The sequence below is a fragment of the Ranitomeya imitator genome, chromosome 3 (genome assembly GCF_032444005.1).
Source record: "Ranitomeya imitator isolate aRanImi1 chromosome 3, aRanImi1.pri, whole genome shotgun sequence".
NCBI classification, from domain to species: domain Eukaryota; kingdom Metazoa; phylum Chordata; class Amphibia; order Anura; family Dendrobatidae; genus Ranitomeya; species Ranitomeya imitator.
Genome location: NC_091284.1, coordinates 701,987,989 through 702,010,818, shown reverse-complemented (window position 1 = coordinate 702,010,818; position 22,830 = coordinate 701,987,989). Strand labels below are relative to the sequence as shown.

General features: G+C 45.0%; 1 protein-coding gene across 1 annotated transcript in view; it reads left to right on the top strand.

The window, feature by feature from the left end:
- Nucleotides 1-15,556: 15,556 nt before the first annotated feature.
- The window catches only part of LOC138670864 (uridylate-specific endoribonuclease D-like), a 70,807-nt gene continuing 63,533 nt past the window's right edge, over nt 15,557-22,830 (top strand). Inside the window, exons 1-2 of the mRNA XM_069758599.1 lie at nt 15,557-15,700; nt 22,517-22,691. Of these exons, the coding sequence (XP_069614700.1) occupies nt 15,631-15,700; nt 22,517-22,691 (245 nt within the window). The 5' untranslated portion in view covers nt 15,557-15,630. The remainder of the gene's footprint in view (nt 15,701-22,516; nt 22,692-22,830) is intronic.

Genomic DNA, 22,830 nt, shown 5'->3' with positions numbered 1-22,830 from the left:
AGAAAGGGCAATATTAATCTCCCACTGATTTGTTTTTTTCAGGGAGACTTTAGGAAAAAAAAAAATAGAATAAAATGATTTTTTCAGGAAGAATTTAGAAACCAAATAAAATAAAATGATTTTTTCAGGGAGAATTTAGAAAACAAATAAAACAAAAAAAGGCTTTCTATGGCCCACTGAGTGAGAGATGACGCACACAGGAGTCAGGAGTGGCACACAAGCCCAGAGGCCAATATTTATCTCCCACTGATTGATGTAGTGATTTTTTCAGGTAGATTTTGGAACCCAAATCAAGCTAAAAAAATAATAGGCTTTCTATGGCCCACAATTGGAGAGAGAGAGAGAGATGGCACACCCAGGAGTCAAGACTGGCACACAAGCAGAAAGGGCAATATTAATCTCCCACTGATTTGTTTTTTTTTTTGTTTTTTTTCAGGGAGACTTTAGGAAAAAAAAAATAGAATAAAATGATTTTTTCAGGAAGAATTTAGAAACCAAAGAAAATAAAATGATTTTTTCAGGGAGAATTTAGAAAACAAATAAAACAAAAAAAGGCTTTCTATGGCCCACTGAGTGAGAGATGACGCACACAGGAGTCAGGAGTGGCACACAAGCCCAGAGGCCAATATTTATCTCCCACTTTTTTTTTTTGTTCCAGGGAAAATTTATAAACCCAATAAAAAAAATAATAAATAGGCTTTCTATGGTCCACTATCTGAGAGACAGAGAGAGATGGCACGCTTAGGACTGGCACACAAGCCCAAAGGCCAATATTAATCTCCCTTTTTTTTTTAAGGGAGCATTTATAAAACCAAAAAAAAATAAATAAATAGGCTTTCTATGGCCCACTATTTGTGAGAGAGATGGCACGCTCAGGACTGGCACACAAGCCCAGAGGCCAATATTAATCTCCCACTTTTTTTTTTTTTTTCCAGGGAAAATTTATAAACCCAATAAAAAAAAAATAAATAAATAGGCTTTCTATGGCCCACTATCTGAGAGAGAGAGATGGCACGCTTAGGACTGGCACACAAGCCCAAAGGCCAATATTAATCTCCCACTGATTGATTTATTGATTTTTTCAGGTAGAATTTAGAACCCAAATAAAGCAAAAAAAAAAAAAAATGGGCTTTCTATGGCCCACTGAGTGAGTGATGATGCACACAGGAGTCAGGAGTGGCACACAAGCCCTGAGGCCAATATTTTTCTCCCACTGATTGATGTAGTGATTTTTTCAGGTAGATTTTAGAACCAAAATCAAGCAAAAAAATAAATAGGCTTTCTATGGCCCACTGAGTGAGTGATGATGCACACAGGAGTCAAGAGTGGCACACAAGCCCTGAGGCCAATATTTTTCTCCCACTGATTGATGTAGTGATTTTTTCAGGTAGATTTTATAACCCAAATCAAGCAAAAAAATAAATAGGCTTTCTATGGCCCACTGAGTGCGAGATGACACAGACAGGGATGGCACTCTAGCAGAAATGTCAATCTTAATCTCCCACAAAAAAAAAAAAAAAAAACAGGGAGTGTCCTTCAATTACTATCTCCCTGCAGTAATCTCAGCCAGGTATGGCAGGCAGCAATAAGGAGTGGACTGATGCACAAATTAAATAAAAAGTGTGTACAAACAAAAAAGATAGCTGTGCAGAAAGGAAGGAACAAGAGGATTTGTGCTTTGAAAAAAGCAGTTGGTTTGCACAGCGGCGTACACACAGCAATGCAGCTATCAGGGAGCCTTCTAGGGCAGCCCAATGAGCTACAGCGCTGAGGGGGAAAAAAAAATAAATGTAGCTTCCACTGTCCCTGCACACCGAAGGTGGTGTTGGGCAGTGGAAATCGCTACAGCACAAGCGGTTAATGGACCCTGCCTAACGCTATCCCTGCTTCTGACGAAGCGGCAGCAACCTCTCCCTAAGCTCAGATCAGCAGCAGTAACATGGCGGTCGGCGGGAACGCCCCTTTATAGCCCCTGTGACGCCGCAGACAGCAAGCCAATCACTGCAATGCCCTTCTCTAAGATGGTGGGGACCAGGACCTATGTCATCACGCTGCCCACACTCTGCGTTTACCTTCATTGGCTGAGAAATGGCGCTTTTCGCGTCATTGAAACGCGACTTTGGCGCGAAAGTCGCGTACCGCATGGCCGACCCCGCACAGGGGTTGGATCGGGTTTCATGAAACCCGACTTTGCCAAAATGAACGACCCGTTTCGCTCAACCCTAATAGTGAACTGTCGGTATAAGAGTTTGGGGGTAATATCTCTAATATCTCTAGCTATATTGTATAGCTCCTGGATAGCAATATACTGAAGGAAGAACAGCTTTTAGCAAATGTGTCGGAGAGCGAAGCACAGGAGAGTGACAACAAGGGGGAATAGCTGCGACCAGGCTACCTCCCTGACAGAGCGCTGATACCGGTAACCGGAAGACCAAGGTTGTGTCATACTCTATGAGGCACAGCAGAAACTGGTAGGAAAGCTAGACTACACGCAACCTGTCCGCCCTAATGCCCAGGAGACACAGTGACACATACAGTAGAGCCCGGGTCATGATAGACATCCTGTAAAAAGGCTCGAGTCACCTGTCATACGGGTTTGCGTCCCACTTCAATAAAGGACAGAGATAACTGAGAGGACCTTGCTAAGAAGCCACAGGCAGTAAGAGACTATAATACCACTGCACTAAGAGGAAGGCTTTTACCTCCACCTGGTAAAGCTGGACTCTAAACTTGCTTCCAAGCTGGCCAGACCCTGCCTGTACCTGTGATCTGGTGCCCTGGACTGTGGCTGCCTGCTACCATCAGTATGCAGCGCCCCAGAGACCTGGTTGTTGCAGTAACGTCGCTCTGCCACTAAGGGGAGTGATGGTACGTCTGATGGCACTAAAGGAGTTCATCTGAACAGGTATCACCAGCACACATTACACTTCACACTCCAGCCACTAGGGGGAGCAAAAGGTTTTATTTATTAGGCCACTACTCACACTAGTAAAACTAGGGGTTGGATAGGAAGTTAGTAGAGAAGCTGACTGGGTTTTGCCCTGGCAACATTCCGTGGCAGGGGGTGTTGCGGGGGGAGACTTCAGGGGGGTCCCTGTCAGGCGTGGGAACCTGGCGGAGACAGCGACAAGAACAGAACGAAACGGAACCGCGCCTGCACTACCTTGCGGCGGTATCCTAAGAAAGGACACGAAACGAAGGATATTGTGGACAGTCAGAAACGAGATCAAGCACAAAGGAGAGCCAGTAGGAGTCGTGCCCCGAGAACGGCAACATCCTACTGAGGCTCGTAGCCGGTGCCCGGAACACCGAGGAATAACTGACTTTATGCCTTACTTCAAATACCGCAGGACAGTTAATTATAGGTTGGCTGTCTACCTTACATCACCTAAGCAGACATAGGGGGCAACCGTGGAGAGGGGCGTTTCTAGGGTCTCAGAATAGCTCCGAGCCTTCCCGTCAAACGGGTGCATCCTAGCCATAACAAACTTGGGGGACAGAGAATAGAAAGAACTAGAAAGAACTGGAACGAACGAGAACAGAAGTTGTGAGGACTATCCCGAATGCTCAGCAGGGAAGCACTACAACACACAGGCGCTAGTGGTAGGCAACGATTTCCACCTGCAAAGGGAACTCTGGATGTGCCTTCGGACCGGCTGGTCTCAGACAGCCCTGTTAACAGTGCTCTGGATTGAGGATCCTGAAGTCACCAGTAAAGAGGTAAAGAGACTGTAACCCTGTGTCCTCGTTTTTGACTGCACCTCACACCGTCGCCACCTACACCACTGGAAAGCCCTGGGGACTCACTTCACCTGTGGGAAGGTATACCATCTAGCTGCCATCACATCACCCCAGTGGACCCCAAGCAGCGTCGGTCACCCTGACCGAATACCACAGGTGGCGTCACGAAACCTTGACAGACTTGTATCACCTTTTATTGGACGCCCCTTAGCAGGGTTACGGACCGGGTCCAGCCACCGTGACATCCCCAGAACTGAGCCAGAGAGGACCGGTACCAAGTAACCCGCGGCCCTGCATCTGGGGGCGCTCCAACTTGGCGTCACGAACAGGATCGTACTTAAGCCTGAGGAATCAGGTCATGTGTGCCTTGGAACTGTGTTGGAATTGTGCTTGAACCGTGATTTATTGCAAAGACTGTGTATTGCTATTTGCCGCCATGACTCCCGCCAAAACTGCCGCCATTACAGCGCCACGAGGAGCGCAGGAGAAGAAGAAGGGCGTGGAGTTGTGGGCGTGAAAGAACTGAGAAGCGCGAAAACCAATGGCTGCCCAGTCCAAATATTTCTGTACGTTGAGGACGTGTCCGTCAGAGGCCGAGATACGCCTCCTGATCCTAAATGGAGGGCGGAGACCAAAGAAACGAAACCGCCCATGGAGGAGAGAGTGGGAAAAGGACGAGGGAGAAGAAGTGAGCCCCGTGGGAGACACCATGGCCAGCCGACCGGGATCAGAGCGTGGGGTCGGAGCAGAGGACTCCCCCAGCTACCCAGTGAGATACCGCGGCCAAGCGTCACCTGTGGGCCCCGACTTCCTGCAGGCCGGAGTGGACGAGCTCAGCGATCAACTCCGGCGGACGCAGCTGAGCACTGTGGCCGGGTGGAAGGAGACCGTCACCGGGGGCCTCACCAGACGTCTGTCGGCAGCCTCGTCTGGTCCGGAGCAAGAAAGAAGTTCCAGCGCTCCGAAGCCAGAAAGCAAGGCCCTGCCGGAAAGCGAGATACTGCAAGTAGAGATGACAATGCCACAGCGCAAGGCCCCGCAGTCGGCGTTCCAGAGCCCGCCGTCGGCAGAGTCGGCGGACCCCGAGGACACCGTGGTAGCAGGTAAGAACGCCGACCCTGCCCCAGTGACAGAAGACCTACTGGTAGGCCCCGCAGCAGCGCCACCTGCTGCCATGACTAAGACTAACTCTGAACTGACAAATCCTAATATTACTACCACAGTGGGCATTATTGCCGCTACTGAACCTACTACCAAAATTGACATTCGAACCCAGACTATACCTGAAAAACCGATTATTGACATTAATACCGCATCGGATGAGAAGTTGAACACAGATCATTCCAGGCCAGGAAGTGTTTGCTATCAATTTATGCCTTGCAACCTACCGTTGCGAGAATAAACCTCGAAACCCCAATAAATGTAAATAGTTAACTGTTTGTTTCCTGCTCTTTTGTCTCAACCCGTTTAAGGTTAACTCTTAAAGGGATCCCTTCGTTTACCCGGGATCCCTATTGTTTTTGGCTTGTTTGTTTGCCGTCAGTGTTTTAAAAGACTGCCGAATCATGGACGGTGAATGATTGACAAACTGTTGTGTAAATAGTTCGCACTTTCTTAAAGGTGCCCTCTACTGGTTTTACAAAGAAAGAAGGCTTTGTGAAGAGACTGTTTTTGAATACAGCACAGAAGTTCTTACTTTCCAACTGACTTGCAGATAGAGAGAATCTGCACTACCTCAAAGAGACTTGGTTCCCTCTTAAAGGGAATGTTCACGTGTTGCACTTAAAGTATAATGTTGCCTTAAGAAAGTTAAATTGTAATAATGTTGAGAATTAGGAAATGTTGATAATGTTACTAGAGATTGAGGACAGGAAAAGTTGGAAGCCGAATTTCAACATAGTGAACCCGTAGGGGTTAGAGAGTCCTCCTGAGAACCATAGAGAGATGGTTGGTTGCGCTGATAGAAGAACAATGACAGTAGGCCCAGACAAGGAGCTAGGCGGTCCTGCACTTGTGAAGTTAGAAAAATAAAGAAACAGTTGAGTTTGCATTATGGTACTTTATAGTAAGCCTTTAGATGGTCCAGCCTATACGCCCTTAAAGGAGAAGTTAAATTATTGTTCAGAATTTGCTCTTAGTAGAATACCCCGCAGGGTACCAGAAGTTATTTATAGTCAAAGTGTTATTTAAAGTATTTAACCATGTTTTCGTTTGTAACGTTCAAGTGTCCTCACCTCCCATAAAGGGAAGCATTGTTATACTTTCCTTGCATTTCAAAATTTTGTATGTCTTTTGCTAACATGTATTGTTGTTCTTCTTCCCAGTCCAGGAGTACTGGATTTAACCGGGGGGAGTGCAGCGCCCCAGAGACCTGGTCATTGCAGTAACGTCGCTCTGCCACTAAGGGGAGTGATGGTACGTCTGATGGCACTAAAGGAGTTCATCTGACCAGGTATCACCAGCACACATTACACTTCACACTCCGGCCACTAGAGGGAGCAAAAGGTTTTATTTATTAGGCCACTCCTCACACTGGTAAAATTAGGGGTTGGATAGGAAGTTAGGAGAGAAGCTGACTGGGTTTTGCCCAGGCAACATCCCGTGGCAGGGGGTGTTGCGGGGGAGACTTCAGGGGGGTCCCTGTCAGGCGTGGGAACCTGGCGGAGACTTAGCGACAAGAACAGAACGAAATGGAACCGCGCCTGCACTACCTTACGGCGGTATCCTAAGAAAGGACACAAAGCGAAGGATATTGTGGACAGTGAGAAACGAGATCAAGCACAAAGGAGAGCCAGTAGGAGTCGTGCCCCGAGAATGGCAACATCCTACTGAGGCTCGTAGCCGGTGCCCGGAACACCGAGGAAGTAACTTATTTTATGCCTTACTTCAAATTCCGCAGGACAGTTAATTATAGGTTGGCTGTCTACCTTACATCAGAGAGAGAGGCGTCTCTAGGGTCTCAGAATAGCTCCGAACCTTCCCGTCAAACGGGTGCGTCCTAGCCATAACAAACTTGGGGGACGGAGAATAGAAAGAACTAGAAAGAACTGGAACGAAGGAGAGCAGAAGTTGTGAGGACTATCCCGAATGCTCAGCAGGGAAGCACTACAACACACAGGCGCTAGTGGTAGGCAACGATTTCCACCTGCAAAGGGAACTCTGGATGTGCCTTTGGACCGGCCGGTCTCAGACAGCCCTGTTAACAGTGGTCTGGATTGAGGATCCTGAAGTCACCAGTAAAGACGTAAAGAGACTGCAACCCTGTGTCCTCGTTATTGACTGCACCTCACACCATCGCCACCTACACCACTGGGAAGCCCTGGGGACTCACTTCACCTGTGGGAAGGTATATCATCTAGCTGCCATCACATCACTCCAGTGGACCCCAAGCAGCGTCGGTCACCCTGACCGAATACCACAGGTGGCGTCACGAAACCTTGACAGACTTGTATCACCTTTTATTGGATGCCCCTTAGCAGGGTCACGGACCGGGTCCAGCCACCGTGACATCCCCAGAACTGAGCCAGAGAGGACCGGTACCGAGTAACCCGCGGCCCTGCGTCTGGGGGCGCTCCAAGTAAACCAGGTAAAGAGACTGCAAACATGTGTCCTCCGTTCTTTGCTGCACCACTCACCATCCTCCATCTATTCACTGGGAACCCTGGGGACCTACTTCACCTGTGGGAAGTTATACCATCTAGCTGCCATAACATCACCCCAGAGGACCTCTTTAAGCATTGGTCCACACTGACCGAATACCACAGGTGGCGTCATGAACAAACTTTTATTATTCACACACCACTTTAAAGACCATCCCTTTAACATGGGTGCTCAGGGCCACGGACCAGGTCGCCGCCGTGACACATCCCTTTAAGTACCGGACCCGGTACCGAGTACCCCAAGGCCCTGGTGGGCGCTACAGATGCAGTGACAGGCAGGAAACAGATCAAGAGTTAACGGGTTCTCTATGATCAACCAATTCAGCAGTTACTCTCCACACAGGGAGAATGGGGGAACAATATGTAAACAATACACAAACGATGACTGCAACAGGGTAATAGTCGAGGGTCAAGTAAACATGTTAACTTATGAGTCTCTGATTCCTGGATGGTGGAGGCTGGAAAATCCCATGTTGGTGCAGTAGGAAGAGTGAGAAGTCTCTGATCAAGTCATGGAGATAAGTGAAGCACTGTCTCTGCACGGCGGTGAAATATCTGGCTCTTCCTGCACGTGGTCTCCTGATCTTGGAACAGGGAGCTGACCGCGAGCAAATCCGCAGCACCACTGGTGAAGTGCACAGTCCAGGAGAGTAGGCCGCAATCTCACTCCTGTACTCAGTGTGCACCATGGGATCAGTACTGCACGGTACGTCTGCGGTTGTCAGAGGCACAGTCCGGTAAGCACTCTCTGGGTCAGAGGGCGGCGTGTAAGTGTCCCTTTTGGAAACAAGGTCTGTCTGAGCGGGGACCGTAGTTGGATCATGTGGCCCTATCAATTGGCGTCTGTCAGCGGAGAGGGAGTCAACCTTGTTGCACATGCTGGGTACCCGCCAAAAGCCCAGTCTTCCCGCACTCAGTCCCTTTTATATGGCATCCGGTTGAATTCAAACAGGCCGATAGGTAGAATAAAGGCGGTCTTCGCTCAATCTTGCTCTGACATAGGAACTTGCCAATAGCCACTGGCAAGGTCTAATGTGGAACAAATTTGGCTTTCCCCAGCACATACAGGGATTTCTCAATCCTGGGCAATGGGTATGAATCTCTCACGGTACAGGCATTGAGTTTCCGGTAATCCACACAAAAACGCAGGGTCCCATCTTTCTTCTACACCAGCACTATTGGGGCAGCCCATGGACTCTGACTCTCTCTGATGACACCGTTCTGTAACATCTGACCTAGCATACTCTTCACCTCTTGGTACAGTTGTGGTGGGATTTGCCGATAGCGCTCTCTTTTGGGTGCAGTCTTTCCAGTAGGTATCTCGTGTGTGATGGCCATGGTACAGCCGAAGTCATCTTTATGATGAGCAAACACATTCCCATAGGGCCCCAACAGAGCTTCCATCTGCTGCACCTGTGTCTGAGCAAGCTCGGTCAACTCGACCCGTATTTGTTCCAGAATAAGTCGCCCATCCAGAATGTGTTGAGGCTCCAGCGTCGAGGTGGAGATCACCATCACAGTCCAGGGATCCCCTTGTTGAAATTTCAGCTGTACAGCCTGAGGTGGTATTATTTCTTCAGTCATGCCCGCAATCCGGGCTACCTCGCTTTTGGGAATTACTGTGATGTCCTGGTCCTCCAAATTGATACAGCATCCAGGAACAGTCCCTTCATGCACAATAGCTAACAAACATGCCATCAGGCATCCCAAGGGGAGTTGGTCTGAAAAAGAGAGCTCAATTTGGATCTCAACTCCTTCCAATGGGACGCGAGCTCGGACGGGTAGGGTGAGTACTGTTTGTCCAGGTGGTAGAATGAGTTTGGACGAGGCAAGAAAAATCACATTTCCCAATACTCCCCCTTCACAACAAGACTCCTGCGCTCGTGCTACACGAGCTAACTGTTGGAATTCATCCACCTCTCGTGTCTCCCCTTTTCCTCATAGTTTGTAAGCTTGCGAGCAGGGCCCTCATTCCTCCTGGTATCTGTTTTGAACTGTATTTCTGTTATGCTGTAATGTCTATTGTCTGTACAAGTCCCCTCTATAATTTGTAAAGCGCTGCGGAATATGTTGGCGCTATATAAATAAAAATTATTATTATATTATTATATTGGAATACTCTTCTCTGAGGAGTATGCAGACTCCACTGCTTCAGAGTCTCATGAGAGGGTTCATTGATGAGACTCCCAAATTCCTTTTAAATGTTCATTCCCAGGGTGACTGCATGTCTATTATTCACTTCTCCCTGAGTTAGCACCACACCTTTTCGTCCCAGGTCTTTTCCACAGATGGAGATCTGCATCCACGCCACCCCTGCGACCGGAATGGGCAATTGTATGGCAGCCATTAATTTTATCACGGGGCCCCACTCAGGCCGTCTTGCTTTCAGAAAATGTCGTAAAAAATAAGTTTCTGGCATCGTAGTGACCTGTGAGCCTGTGTCTACCAGGCAGCGCACTGCACGACCATCTATTTCAGCCCAAACCAGAGGGCACATTGACACTAGATTTGCAGGACTTCTACTACTCCTTCGTACCTGTTCTGACTCCGGGCGGTTTCCCCCTGGCTCGGAGCCTTCTAGTTTAATGGATGTCAGGGTAAAATCCTTCCCCGGCGTGTACACTCCTGCCGAAACATCTTGGTATCACAGCGGGACTCCGGGCTTTCCTTAGCTCCTGGTGGATTTGAGGTAGCCTCCATCTTCTTTTTTGACATCAGCCAATTCTCCCTTAATATTCAGAAGCTCTCTCCTCAATTCTTCCACCCATTGGGGTTCACTGATTGCATTCATGGACACCTCACTTCCTATCTCTCAGAAAGTCATACGAGGGTTTACCCGCACATGCTCCCACAGGGCCTGTTTCGTCAGTGCGTCCTGCAAGCCTGTCACTAAAAGGTCTTGCAGCATTATGTCCGTAGGCCCTATACCAATGTCATCTTTTCTGAAAATCGCAGTACGTAACTCCTGCAACGCGTTCATATATTGTGTCACAGTCTCCCCCTCCCTCTGCATTCGGCTAAAGAGACATGTCCTCAGTTCCCTACATCTGTGGGCTCTCCATGAGTCTCTTCCAAAATTTGCAGCTCCTTGTTAACCCCTTTCTGCCATTGGACGTAATATTCCGTCCATGTGGGGTGGGCCTTAATTCCCAAGGACGGAATATTACGTCCAGCGCGATCGGCCGCGCTCACGGGGGGAGCGCGGCCGATCGCGGCCGGGTGTCAGCTGCTTATCGCAGCTGACATCCGGCACTATGTGCCAGGAGCGGTCACAGACCGCCCCCGGCACATTAACCCCCGGCACACCGCGATCAAAGATGATCGCGATGTGCCGGCGGTGCAGGGAAGCACCGCGCAGGGAGGGGGCTCCCTGCGGGCTTCCCTGAGACCCCCGCAGCAACGCGATGTGATCGCGTTGCTCCGGGGGTCTCCCACCTCCTTCCTGCAGCAAGTCCCGGATCCAAAATGGCCGCGGATCCGGGTCCTGCAGGGAAGGAGGTGGCTTACCAAGTGCCTGCTCAGAGCAGGCACTTGGTAACGCTGCACTGCTCTCAGACAGATCGGTGATCTGTCAGAGTGCTGTGCAAACTGGCAGATCACCGATCTGTATTGTCCCCCCCTGGGACAAAGTAAAAAAGTTAAAAAAAATTTTTCCAAGTGTGTAAAAAAAAAAAAAAAAAAATCCTAAATAATGAAAAAAAAAAAATATTATTCCCATAAATACATTTCTTTATCTAAATAATAAAAAAAAACAATAAAAGTACACATATTTAGTATCGTCGCGTCCGTAACAACCCGACCTATAAAGCTGTCCCACTAGTTAACCCCTTCAGTAAACACTGTAAGAAAAAAAAAAAACGAGGCAAAAAACAACGCTTTATTATCGTACCGCCAAACAAAAAGTGGAATGATACGCGATCAAAGACGGATATAAATAAGCATGGTACCGCTGAAAGCATAATCTTGTCCCGCAAAAAACGAGCCACCATACAGCAACATCAGCAAAAAAATAAAAAAGTTATAGTCCTCAGAATAAAGCGATGCAAAAATAATTATTTTTTCTATAAAATAGTTTTTATCGTATAAAAGCGCCAAAACATAAAAAAATGATATAAATGAGGTGTCGCTGTAATCGTACTGACCCGAAGAATAAAACTGCTTTATCAATTTTACCAAACGCGGAACGGTATAAACGCCTCCCCCCAAAAGAAATTCATGAATAGCTGGTTTTTGGTCATTCTGCCTCACAAAAATCGGAATAAAAAGCGATCAAAAAATGTCACGTGCCCGAAAATGTTACCAATAAAAACGTCAACTCGTCCCGCAAAAAACAAGACCTCACATGACTCTGTGGACCAAAATATGGAAAAATTATAGCTCTCAAAATGTGGTAACGAAAAAAATATTTTTTGCAATAAAAAGCGTCTTTCAGTGTGTGACGGCTGCCAATCATAAAAATCCGCTAAAAAACCCGCTATAAAAGTAAATCAAACCCCCCTTCATCACCCCCTTAGTTAGGGAAAAATTAAAAAAATTAAAAAAATGTATTTATTTCCATTTTGCCGTTAGGGCTAGGGTTAGGGCTAGGGTTAGGGCTAGGGTTAGGGTTAGGGCTAGGGCTAGGGTTAGGGTTAGGGCTAGGGTTAGGGCTAGGGTTAGGGCTAGGGTTAGGGCTAGGGTTAGGGTTGGGGCTAGGGTTAGGGCTAGGGTTAGGGCTAGGGTTAGGGCTAGGGTTAGGGTTGGGGCTAGGGTTAGGGCTAGGGTTGGGGCTAGGGTTAGGGTTAAGGCTACAGTTAGGGTTGTGGCTAAAGTTAGGGTTAGGGTTTTGATTACATTTGCGGTTTGGATTAGGATTAGGGGTGTGTCTGGGTTAGAGGTGTGGTTAGGGTTACCGTTGGGATTAGGGTTAGGGGTGTGTTTGGATTAGGGTTTCAGTTATAATTGGGGGGTTTCCACTGTTTAGGCACATCAGGGGCTCTCCAAACGCGACATGGCGACCGATCTCAATTCCATCCAATTCTGCATTGAAAAAGTAAAACAGTGCTCCTTCCCTTCCGAGCTCTCCCGTGTGCCCAAACAGGAGTTTACCCCAACATATGGGGTATCAGCATACTCAGGACAAATTGGACAACAACTTTTGGGGTCCAATTTCTCCTGTTACCCTTGGGAAAATACAAAACTGGGGGCTAAAAAATAATTTTTGTGGGAAACAAAGAGATTTTTTATTTTCACGGCTCTGCATTATAAACTGTAGTGAAACACTTGGGGGCTCAAAGTTCTCAGAACACATCTAGATAAGTTCGTGGGGGGGTCTAGTTTCCAATATGGGGTCACTTGTGGGGGGTTTCTACTGTTTAGGTATATTAGGGGCTCTGCAAACGCAATGTGACGCCTGCAGACCATTCCATCTAAGTCTGCATTCCAAATGGCGCTCCTTCCCTTCCGAGCCCTCCCATGCGCCCAAACGCTGGTTCCCCCCCACATATGGGGTATCAACGCACTCAGGACAAATTGGACAACAACTTTTGGGGTCTAATTTCTCCTTTTACCCTCGAGAAAATACAAAACTGGGGGCTAAAAAATAATTTTGAGGGGAAATTTTTTTTTTTATTTTCACGGCTCTGCGTTATAAACTGTAGTGAAATACTTGGGGGCTCAAAGTTCTGACAACACATCTAGATAAGTTCCTTGGGGGGTCTAGTTTCCAATATGGGGTCACTTGTGGGGGGTTTCTACTGTTTAGGTACATTAGGGGCTCTGCAAACACAATGTGACGCCTGCAGACCATTCCATCTAAGTCTGCATTCCAAATGATGCTCCTTCCCTTCCGAGCTCTGCCACGCGCCGAAACAGGGGTTTACCCCAACATATGGGGTATCAGCGTACTCGGGACAAATTACCCAACAACTTTTGGGGTCCAATTTCTCCTGTTACCCTTGGGAAAATACAAAACTGGGGGCTAAAAAATAATTTTTGTGGGAAAAAATTTTTGTTTTATTTTTACGGCTCTGCATTATAAACTTCTGTGAAGCTCATATTGGGTCAAAGTGCTCACCACACATCTAGATAAGTTCCTTAGGGGGTCTACTTTTCAAAATGGTGTCACTTGTGGGGGGTTTCAATGTTTAGGCACATCAGTGGCTCTCCAAACGCAACATGGCGTCCCATCTCAATTCCTGTCAATTTTGCATTGAAAGGTCAAACAGCGCTCCTTCCCTTCCGAGCTCTCCCATGCGCCCAAACAATGGTTTACCCCCACATATGGGGTATCAGAGTACTCAGGACAAATTGTGCCACAACTTTTGTGGTCCAATTTCTTCTCTTACCATTGGGAAAATAAAAAATTGGGGGCGAAAAGATAATTTTTGTGAAAAAAAATGATTTTTTATTTTTACGGTTCTGCATTATAAACTTCTGTGAAGCACTTGGTGGGTCAAACTGCTCACCACACCTCTAGATAAGTTCCTTAGGGGGTCTACTTTCCAAAATGGTGTCACTTGTGGGGGGTTTCAATGTTTAGGCACATCAGTGGCTCTCCAAACGCAACATGGCGTCCCATCTCAATTCCAGTCAATTTTGCATTGAAAAGTCAAATGGCGCTCCTTCCCTTCCGAGCTCTGCCATGCCCCCAAACTGTGGTTAACCCCCACATATGGGGTACCAGCGTACTCAGGACAAATTGTACAACAACTTTTGGGGTCCATTTTCTCCTGTTACCCTTGGTAAAATAAAACAAATTGGAGCTGAAGTAAATGTTAATTTTTATTTAAACATTCCAAAAATTCCTGTGAAGCACCTGAAGGGTTAATAAACTTCTTGAATGTGGTTTTGAGAACCTTGAGGGGTGCAGTTTTTAGAATGGTGTCACACTTGGGTATTTTCTATCATGTAGACCCCTCAAAATGACTTCAAATGAGATGTGGTCCCTAAAATAAAATGGTGTTGTAAAAATGAGAAATTGCTGGTCAACTTTTAACCCTTATAACTCCCTAACAAAAAAAAATTTTGGTTCCAAAATTGTGCTGATGTAAAGTAGACATGTGGGAAATGTTACTTATTAAGTATTTTGTGTGACATATCTCTGTGATTTAATTGCATAAAAATTCAAATTTGGAAAATTGCGAAATTTTCAAAATTTTCGCCAAATTTCCGTTTTTTTCACAAATAAACGCAGGTAATATCAAAGAAATTTTACCACTATCATGAAGTACAATATGTCACGAGAAAACAATGTCAGAATCACCGGGATCCGTTGAAGCGTTCCAGAGTTATAACCTCATAAAGGGACAGTGGTCAGAATTGTAAAAATTGGCCCGGTCCATAACGTGCAAACCACCCTTGGGGGTAAAGGGGTTAAAGATGTCCTGCACCCTGGGGGCCATAACATAACTGAGTCCCTGGCTTCTCCATCTAATGCCATGATAGCCACCTCAGGATCACATGGCCCTGTCAATTGGTGCCGGTCAGCGGAGAGGGAGTCAACCTTCTCTTGTCGCACACGCTGGGTACCTGCCAAAAAACCCATCTTTCCGTGCTCCCGATCCGCCCACATCAGTCAGGCGCAAAGGTCTGCTCCAGTCAGGAAGGCTTTCCCCCGGCAACAATGGTGACAACCCAGACAGTTCCGGCCTAGATACACAAGAGGGACCACTAGCCTGCTCCATTTTCCTACACTACCATGATGTCAAACAGCAGACTATAGTGACTGAAAAGAATCATTTCAGCAGTGGAAAGAAATGGGAGGACTGAGCAAGCATAATGGCCTAGAGTGGCAAAAGGGAAATGAAAACATGAGCTGATTCAGTGTAGAAAAGGTTACACCCAGGGTGGTGATGTCCAGTGTGTGCTAATATACTGTTTGTTGTAGTGAGACAGTGATCTCACAAAAGGGGAAGGATATCCTAGCACTAATACAGCGATAACGGGAACAACTTCCAAATTCTGATTTTACATTTACAGATTAGATTGCCAAAAATATAGCAAAAAAAGTAACCAAAATTAAAAAATGTAGAGATTTAGTGACCATCCAGTCACTAGTATACAAATGATACAAGACTATGCTGTTTTACATGGACCCTAGGTCTAGTCTGGCATTAACATGCAAGGTTTTTGGGACTCACAGGGTTAGTTTTGTAAATGTGCCAGCCCCATGAGGTCATTGAGACAAGAGGTCTATAAAAGACATGTGGTTACAGAGAAGCTGAGGGATTTTAAATTCAGATCCCACACCATGAAGAGCACATTTGTTCTGTTGTGGCTCTTACCATGCGTAATTTGTGGAGCAAAGCTGCCGAGATCAAGTGAGAAACAACTTATATTACTTACTATCTCTTCTATATGCTTGTTCAGACATCATCAGACATGCTAATTTTTGTATTTCTTTTATATTGTTTTTTATATTTTTGCACATTTTCTTCACATTATTTTATCTGTTTTTTTATATTGAAGTTTTTCTGAGACATGGGCCTATATTACCTGTAATGCTTTTAGTTTTGTTGTGTCTGGTGTTAAACCAGTAAATACCACCGAGCTTTCTGTACATCTATCCAACAACATTTAATGATACCGACGGCAAATAGCTCTTCAGGTTTTACATTTACCAAGAGATGCAATCAAATCTTGTGAGTCATCTGGTGGGAGAATTTACAAATCAGGGGCAATTAGCAAATGTTTAGTATTTAGTATTTAATTTCTATAAGGCGACTTTCAGACTGACACATTTTAACATTTGTATTACAACAGCAGCATTGGGATCTTCCTCATTACTATCATACAATTGAAAAATGATCTAGGAGTTGCTGCTGTATTATGGAGAAAGCTGGCTAACTTAGCATTTTTTACATTTTAAAGTACATTTTTTATTACCCATATTCACAAAATGTTGGCTCTTTAATTGGCCAAAGTGTTTGTTTTTAGAATATTTTTTCATTTTTATTATTTTTAAAGTTTGCAATGTTTTATTTATTATCGTTATCATTTATATATGAGTTTACTATTTTAGAAATTATGGTCTCTTTAAAAATAATACTAAATGTGTAGCTCTGCATAAAATGCTAGCATCATGTTCTATAAAAAGGCAACCTTACCTAAAATGCGATCAATGGTTTGAAGCAAAACTCCAGCAGGGAAATATTGCTTTCCTTGCTTGGTCTCTTCCGCTACTGTTACCTAAACTAGCCTTATTGCTCTGGACTAGTGGCCATCTTATTCTGTAAAGTGCAAGATTTGGAAAGATTTTAAAGAAAAGAAGGTGACCGCTGTGAGCTGGATAAAATAGTAATGACCGATCATGGCCAACTAAACATGTTTCTAGGTAGGTAAATGTTCTACATAGCAAGTCTGTGTTTGTTGCAGTATTTTATCAACGTAATTTACCTTTACATTTTCAAAATCCTTCCTTAGTGATTCTCATTGGTATATATGTGTGACCAGGGGTGTACATAGAAATCATAACTAACACACAACTCTCCACAGAGTATGATAGCCCCAACACAACCCTTCACGTTGTATAATTGCTTGCACACAGTACAATGACCGCCACTAGACCTCCAACCAGACCTCCAACCGGGCAGCACGGTGGTGCAGTGGTTAGCACAGCAGCCTTGCAGCGCTGGGGTCCTGGGTTCTAATCCCACCCAGGACAACATCTGCAAAGAGTTTGTATGTTCTCTCCGTGTTTGCGTGGGTTTCCTCCGGGCACTCCGGTTTCCTCCCACATTTCAAAGACATACTGATAGGGATTCTAGATTGTGAGCCCCATCGGGGACAGCGATGATAATGTGTGCAAACTGTAAAGCGCTGCGGAATATGTTAGCGCTATATAAAAAATAAAGATTAGATTATTATTATAATGGCCCTCACATAGCCACCCAAACAGCATAATGGCACTCGACATAGCCCTACAAACAGTATAATGGCACCACACATAGTCTTCCAAACAATATAATGACCCCCACATAACCCCCAAACAGTATAACAGACCCTACACATAGCCATCTAAACTGGAAAGTGCCCCCTATATAGCCCTCCACACATTATAATTGCTCCCACATAGCCCTCCAAACAGTAAAATAGTTCCCCTCATAGCCCTCCAAACATTATAATTGGCGCCCACATATCCTTATAAACAGTATACTGGACCCCATATAGGCTTCCAAATAGTATAATGGCCCTGCATAGCCCTCAAATTAGTATATTGGCCCCCATAAGGTACTCATTTATTTAAAATAAATCTATATACATAATTGTCTAAGGGGTACTTCCGTCTGTCTGTCTGTCCTTCTGTCATGGATATTCATTGGTCGTGGGCTCTGTCTATCATGGAAATCCAAGTCGCTGATTGGTCGCCGCGACCAATCAGCGACGGGCACAGTCCGGAAGAAAATGGCCGCTCCTTCCTCCCCGCAGTCAGTGTCCCCGGCGCTCCGCTCCCCGCAGTCAGTGTCCCCGGCGCTCCGCTCCCCGCAGTCAGTGTCCCCGGCGCTCCACTCCCCACAGTCAGTGTCCCCGGCGCTCCGCTCCCCGCAGTCAGTGTCCCCGGCGCCCGCTCCATACTCCCCTCCGGTCACCGCTAACACAGGGTTAATGCCGGCGGTAACATGCCGCGGGTAACGCATTCCGTTACCGCCGCTATTAACCCTCTGTGTCCCCAACCTTTCCCAGCGATGCTTTGCGAAATTACCCACAAGACCTAGCGGTCTCATGAGACCGCTAAGTCATATGGGTAATTTCGCAAAGCATCTGGGGAACGCAAGATGGCGTCAGCCGCGCGCCCATCTGCACAGCGCCGTTGGATCCCAGGAAGCGGAGAGACGGGATGCTGAGGAGCAGCGACCAGAATGGTATGTTAAACTACAAGGGGCCCTCGGATCGTTAGGTGAGTATGTTTATTTTTTGTTTTTTTAACCTGTGACATACGTGGCTCGGTAATATACTACGTCACTGGGCAATATACTACGTGGCTCTGTGCTGTATACTACGTGGCTGGGCAATATACTACGTCGCTGTGCAATATACTACGTGGCTGGACAATATACTACATCGCTCTGTAATATACTACGTGGCTCTGTGCTGTATACTATGTGGCTGGACAATATACTACGTCGCTCTGTAATATACTACGTGGCTCTGTGCTGTATACTACGTGGCTGGGCAATATACTACGTCACTGTGCAATATACTACGTGGCTCTGTGCTGTATACTATGTGGCTGGGCAATATACTACGTAAATGGGCAATTTACTACGTGACTGGGTAATATACTATGTCACTGGGCAATATACTACGTGGCTGGGCAATATACTACGTAACTGGGCAATATACTACGTGGCTGGGCAATATACTATGTCGATGGGCAATATACTATGTCGATGGGCAATATACTATGTGGCTGGGCAATATACTACGTCGATGGGCAATATACTACGTGGACATGCATATTCTAGAATACCCAATGCGTTAGAATCGGGCCACCATCTAGTAAATAAATAAATGCTCACCTCTCCTCATTCCCCCGCTGCTCCAGTCTCTGCGTGCAAGTAGAAAGGATCCAGCTTCAACATTATTATTATTAAATTATTAAATTATAAAGTCTTTTTTAGAGCCATTAAAAGCAAGGCATTTGTTGTGACAAAAATTTATTACTGTGGTCTGAGTGTGGAAGGTGCCAGGAAGATGGAAAACTGGACACGTTTCGAACACTTGACGTGTTCTTAACTCAGTTTTATGAAGAGGAAAAACAGGAGAGGGAGATATCAAGAGTTACAAGTAATTAGCATAATAAAATGATTGTGTGACAGATGTGTGAATTTAAATTAGGAACAATGCATATTAAATATATATATATATATATATACAGTCATGGCCAAAAGTTTTGAGAATGACACCAAAATTATATTTTCACATGATCTGCTGCCCTCTGGTTTTTATTAGTGTTTGTCTGATGTTTATATCACATACAGAAATATAATTGCAATCATATTATGAGTACCAATAGGTTATGTTGACAGTTAGAATGAGTTAATGCACCAAGTCAATATTTGCAGTGTTGACCCTTCTTCAAGACCTCTGCAATTCTCCCTGGCATGCTCTCAATCAACTTCTGGACCAAATCCTGACTGATAGCAGTCCATTCTTGCATAATCAATGTTTGCATTTTGCCAGAATTTGTTGGTTTTTGTTTGTCCACCCGTCTCTTGATGATTGACCACAAGTTCTCAATGGGATTAAGATCTGGGGAGTGTCCAGGCCATGGACCCAAAATCTCTATGTTTTGTTCCATGAGCCATTTAGTTATCACCTTTGCTTTATGGCAAGGTGCTCCATCACGCTGGAAAATGCATTGTTGGGTGCCAAACTGCTCTTGGACGGTTGGGAGAAGTTGCTCTTGGAGGACATTCTGGTACCATTCTTTATTCATGGCTGTGTTTTCAGGCAAGACTGTGAGTGAGCCGATTCCCTTGGCCGAGAAGCAACCCCACACATGAATGGTTTCAGGTTGCTTTACAGTTGGCATGAGACAAGACTGGTGGTATTGCTCACCTCTTCTTCTCCGAATAAGCTGTTTTCCAGATGTCCTAAACAATCGAAAAGGGGATTCATCAGAGAAAATGACTTTGCCCCAGTCCTCAGCAGTCCACTCCCTGTACCTTTTGCATAATATCAGTCGGTCCCTGATGTTTTTTTCTGGAGAGAAGTGGCTTCTTTGCTGCCCTCCTTGAAACCAGGCCTTGCTCAAAGAGTCTCCGCCTCACAGTGCGTGCAGAAGCACTCACACCAGCCTGCTGCCATTCCTGAGCAAGCTCGGCACTGCTGGTAGTCCGATCCCGCAGCTGAAACAGTTTTAAGATACAGTCCTGGCGCTTGCTGGTCTTTCTTGGGCGCCCTGAAGCCTTTTTGACAACAATGGAAGCTCTCTCCTTGAAGTTCTTGATGATGCGATAGATTGTTGACTGAGGTGCAATCTTTGTAGCTGCGATACTCTTCCCTGTTAGGCCATTTTTGTGCAGTGCAATGATGGCTGCACGTGTTTCTTTAGAGATAACCATTGTTAACTGAAGAGAAACAATTATACCAAGCACCAGCCTCCTTTTAAAGTGCCCAGTGATGTCATTCTTACTTAATCATGACTGATTGATCGCCAGCCCTGTCCTCATCAACACCCACACCTGTGTTAATGGATCAATCACTAAAACGATGTTAGCTGCTCCTTTTAAGGCAGGACTGCAATGATGTTGAAATGTGTTTTGGGGGTTAAAGTTAATTTTCTGGGCAAATATTGACTTTGCAAGTACAGTAATTGCTGTTAAGCTGATCACTCTGACATTCAGGAGTATATGCAAATTGCCATTAGAAAAACTGAAGCAGTAGACTTTGGAAAAATTAATATTTGTCTCATTCTCAAAATTTTTGTCCATGACTGTACTGTATATTAACAAAGAGTATGCTGTCTCCCCATTATGTGCGATAATAAAATGGTTTGAAATATTGGATATATTGCGATTGGTGGGCTGTACAATGTCATATAAATGTACTCATATTCTATTTTTTTATTTTTTGGTTGTAGAACCTATATACTTAAGACTGCAAGTCTGGCATTCAATAATGTACACCACATATTCAGAGTTATAGTTTAAAAAATTTATAATTTTAAAGGTCTTAATGCCGTCAGAACATGAAAAGGTCAGAGTTTTTTGGGAGTGTGTGCTTGTTTTGCATGGGAAATGTCCACATTTAAAATAACCCGTCATGGATAACCAGTGATGAGGCTGCGATTTGTTGTTAGAGCAATATAAACACGGGGGCGAAGAGCTGCCAATTGTAGGTGCACGCCTAGATACTATCCTTTTACCGTCTTTTAGTATTAGATCCATAGTATCATGATTTCTGAGAATATTGAGGTTACGATTTACTATATCTGAAATATAATTGAAAAAAGAACTACTTCCTCCCACCATTCCATAGATAGGCTGGCTGCCAATGGGGGAAAATTTGTCTCCCATCGAAACGCCATGATTTTGGAGAAGAAAATCTCTTGCTAAACAAAAAATAATTATTATGGCAGAGTAAAAATGACAAAACAGACATGATGTAGAATTATAAATCAACAGTATAGGAACTGTATTTGGAAAGATGGAAATCAACAGCAAGAATGGCAATTTGGTGAGGTGTACAGTGCGACAACACCGCAAGTTAACCAAGTCCATTTGGTATCCGAATTAACATCATGGAACATATTGAGTACGTCCTTGGAGTCTTTCAAATATCCTGGGATACGTTGGATCAAAGGTTGAAACTCTGTGTCTAACCACTGGCCAAGGCGTTCTCTCAAAGAGCCGATTCCAGACACTATAGGGCGCAATGCAACGAGGATGAATGTAATTATGTGTCTTCAGTAGGGCATGCAGGATAGGAATTGTGGGATTATCCACAATGAGATACTCTGGGTTTTTTTTTTAAACCTTACGAAAAACCTTCCTGAATAATAGATTTGCAAGCATTTAGAAAGGTAGGAGTTGGATCTTGTTTGATAGCAAAATAAATGTCATTGTTTGAGATCATTTTATCGATAGCGGTCTGAAGCTCTGCACAGAGGGTGCGGTGTAGTGATGGAATCAGAGCTCAGACGTCGAGGGAAAATAGTGGAAGGGGGAGCTGATGGCTCCCTTTTCCTTCATTACTTTCAACTGTATCTGCATGGAAGATATATGGTGATATGGATAATTGAACAGAAAAAAAACAAAAAAATACAAAACATAAAAACCTAATTTAAATACTAGGACATGTTCTGATGAAACATTCCCTTTAAGTGTCAATATAGTGAGGATTACATTTGCAGGACAGATTAGATTCATTACCAGAATACAATTAAAGGACAAAACACCTTCTGGAATTGGATTCAGGTATCTTTCGTGCTTGACATAGGGGTCTCCAGCGCCCAGAAATGTGCTGAATTCTGTGACTATTCTAAGTTTGCAATCCATTTCATCGCATTTTGTTGCAACCACCTTCAATAAATAAGGTAAATTTATTAAAACTGTCTCAAATATTATCTGCTTTGTAGATCAACTACTGTGAAGAGCTCTGTTTCAATAACACTTTCCTCCCTTTATTGACAGGGAAATCTCAGCCAACATCACAGTCTGCTGCTACTAATGAGGAGATTCAGAACCTGTCTAAACAGCTGTATTTGGATGATGTGAACAGAGCTGGCAATGGCGACATTATCCTGAATCTTCAGCACAGGGCATCCAGTTCCCAAACTGGCACAGGGACTGACTTTTCCAGCCAAAAGTAAGCTGATTATAACTACCAAAATATGGAGCGTAATAACCAGGAAACAATTCAGAATATTAAAAAAGTATGCAACTTTAACAACATAATACATCAAAACAGACAATCAATATATCAGTGCTTGCACTCATGGATATTG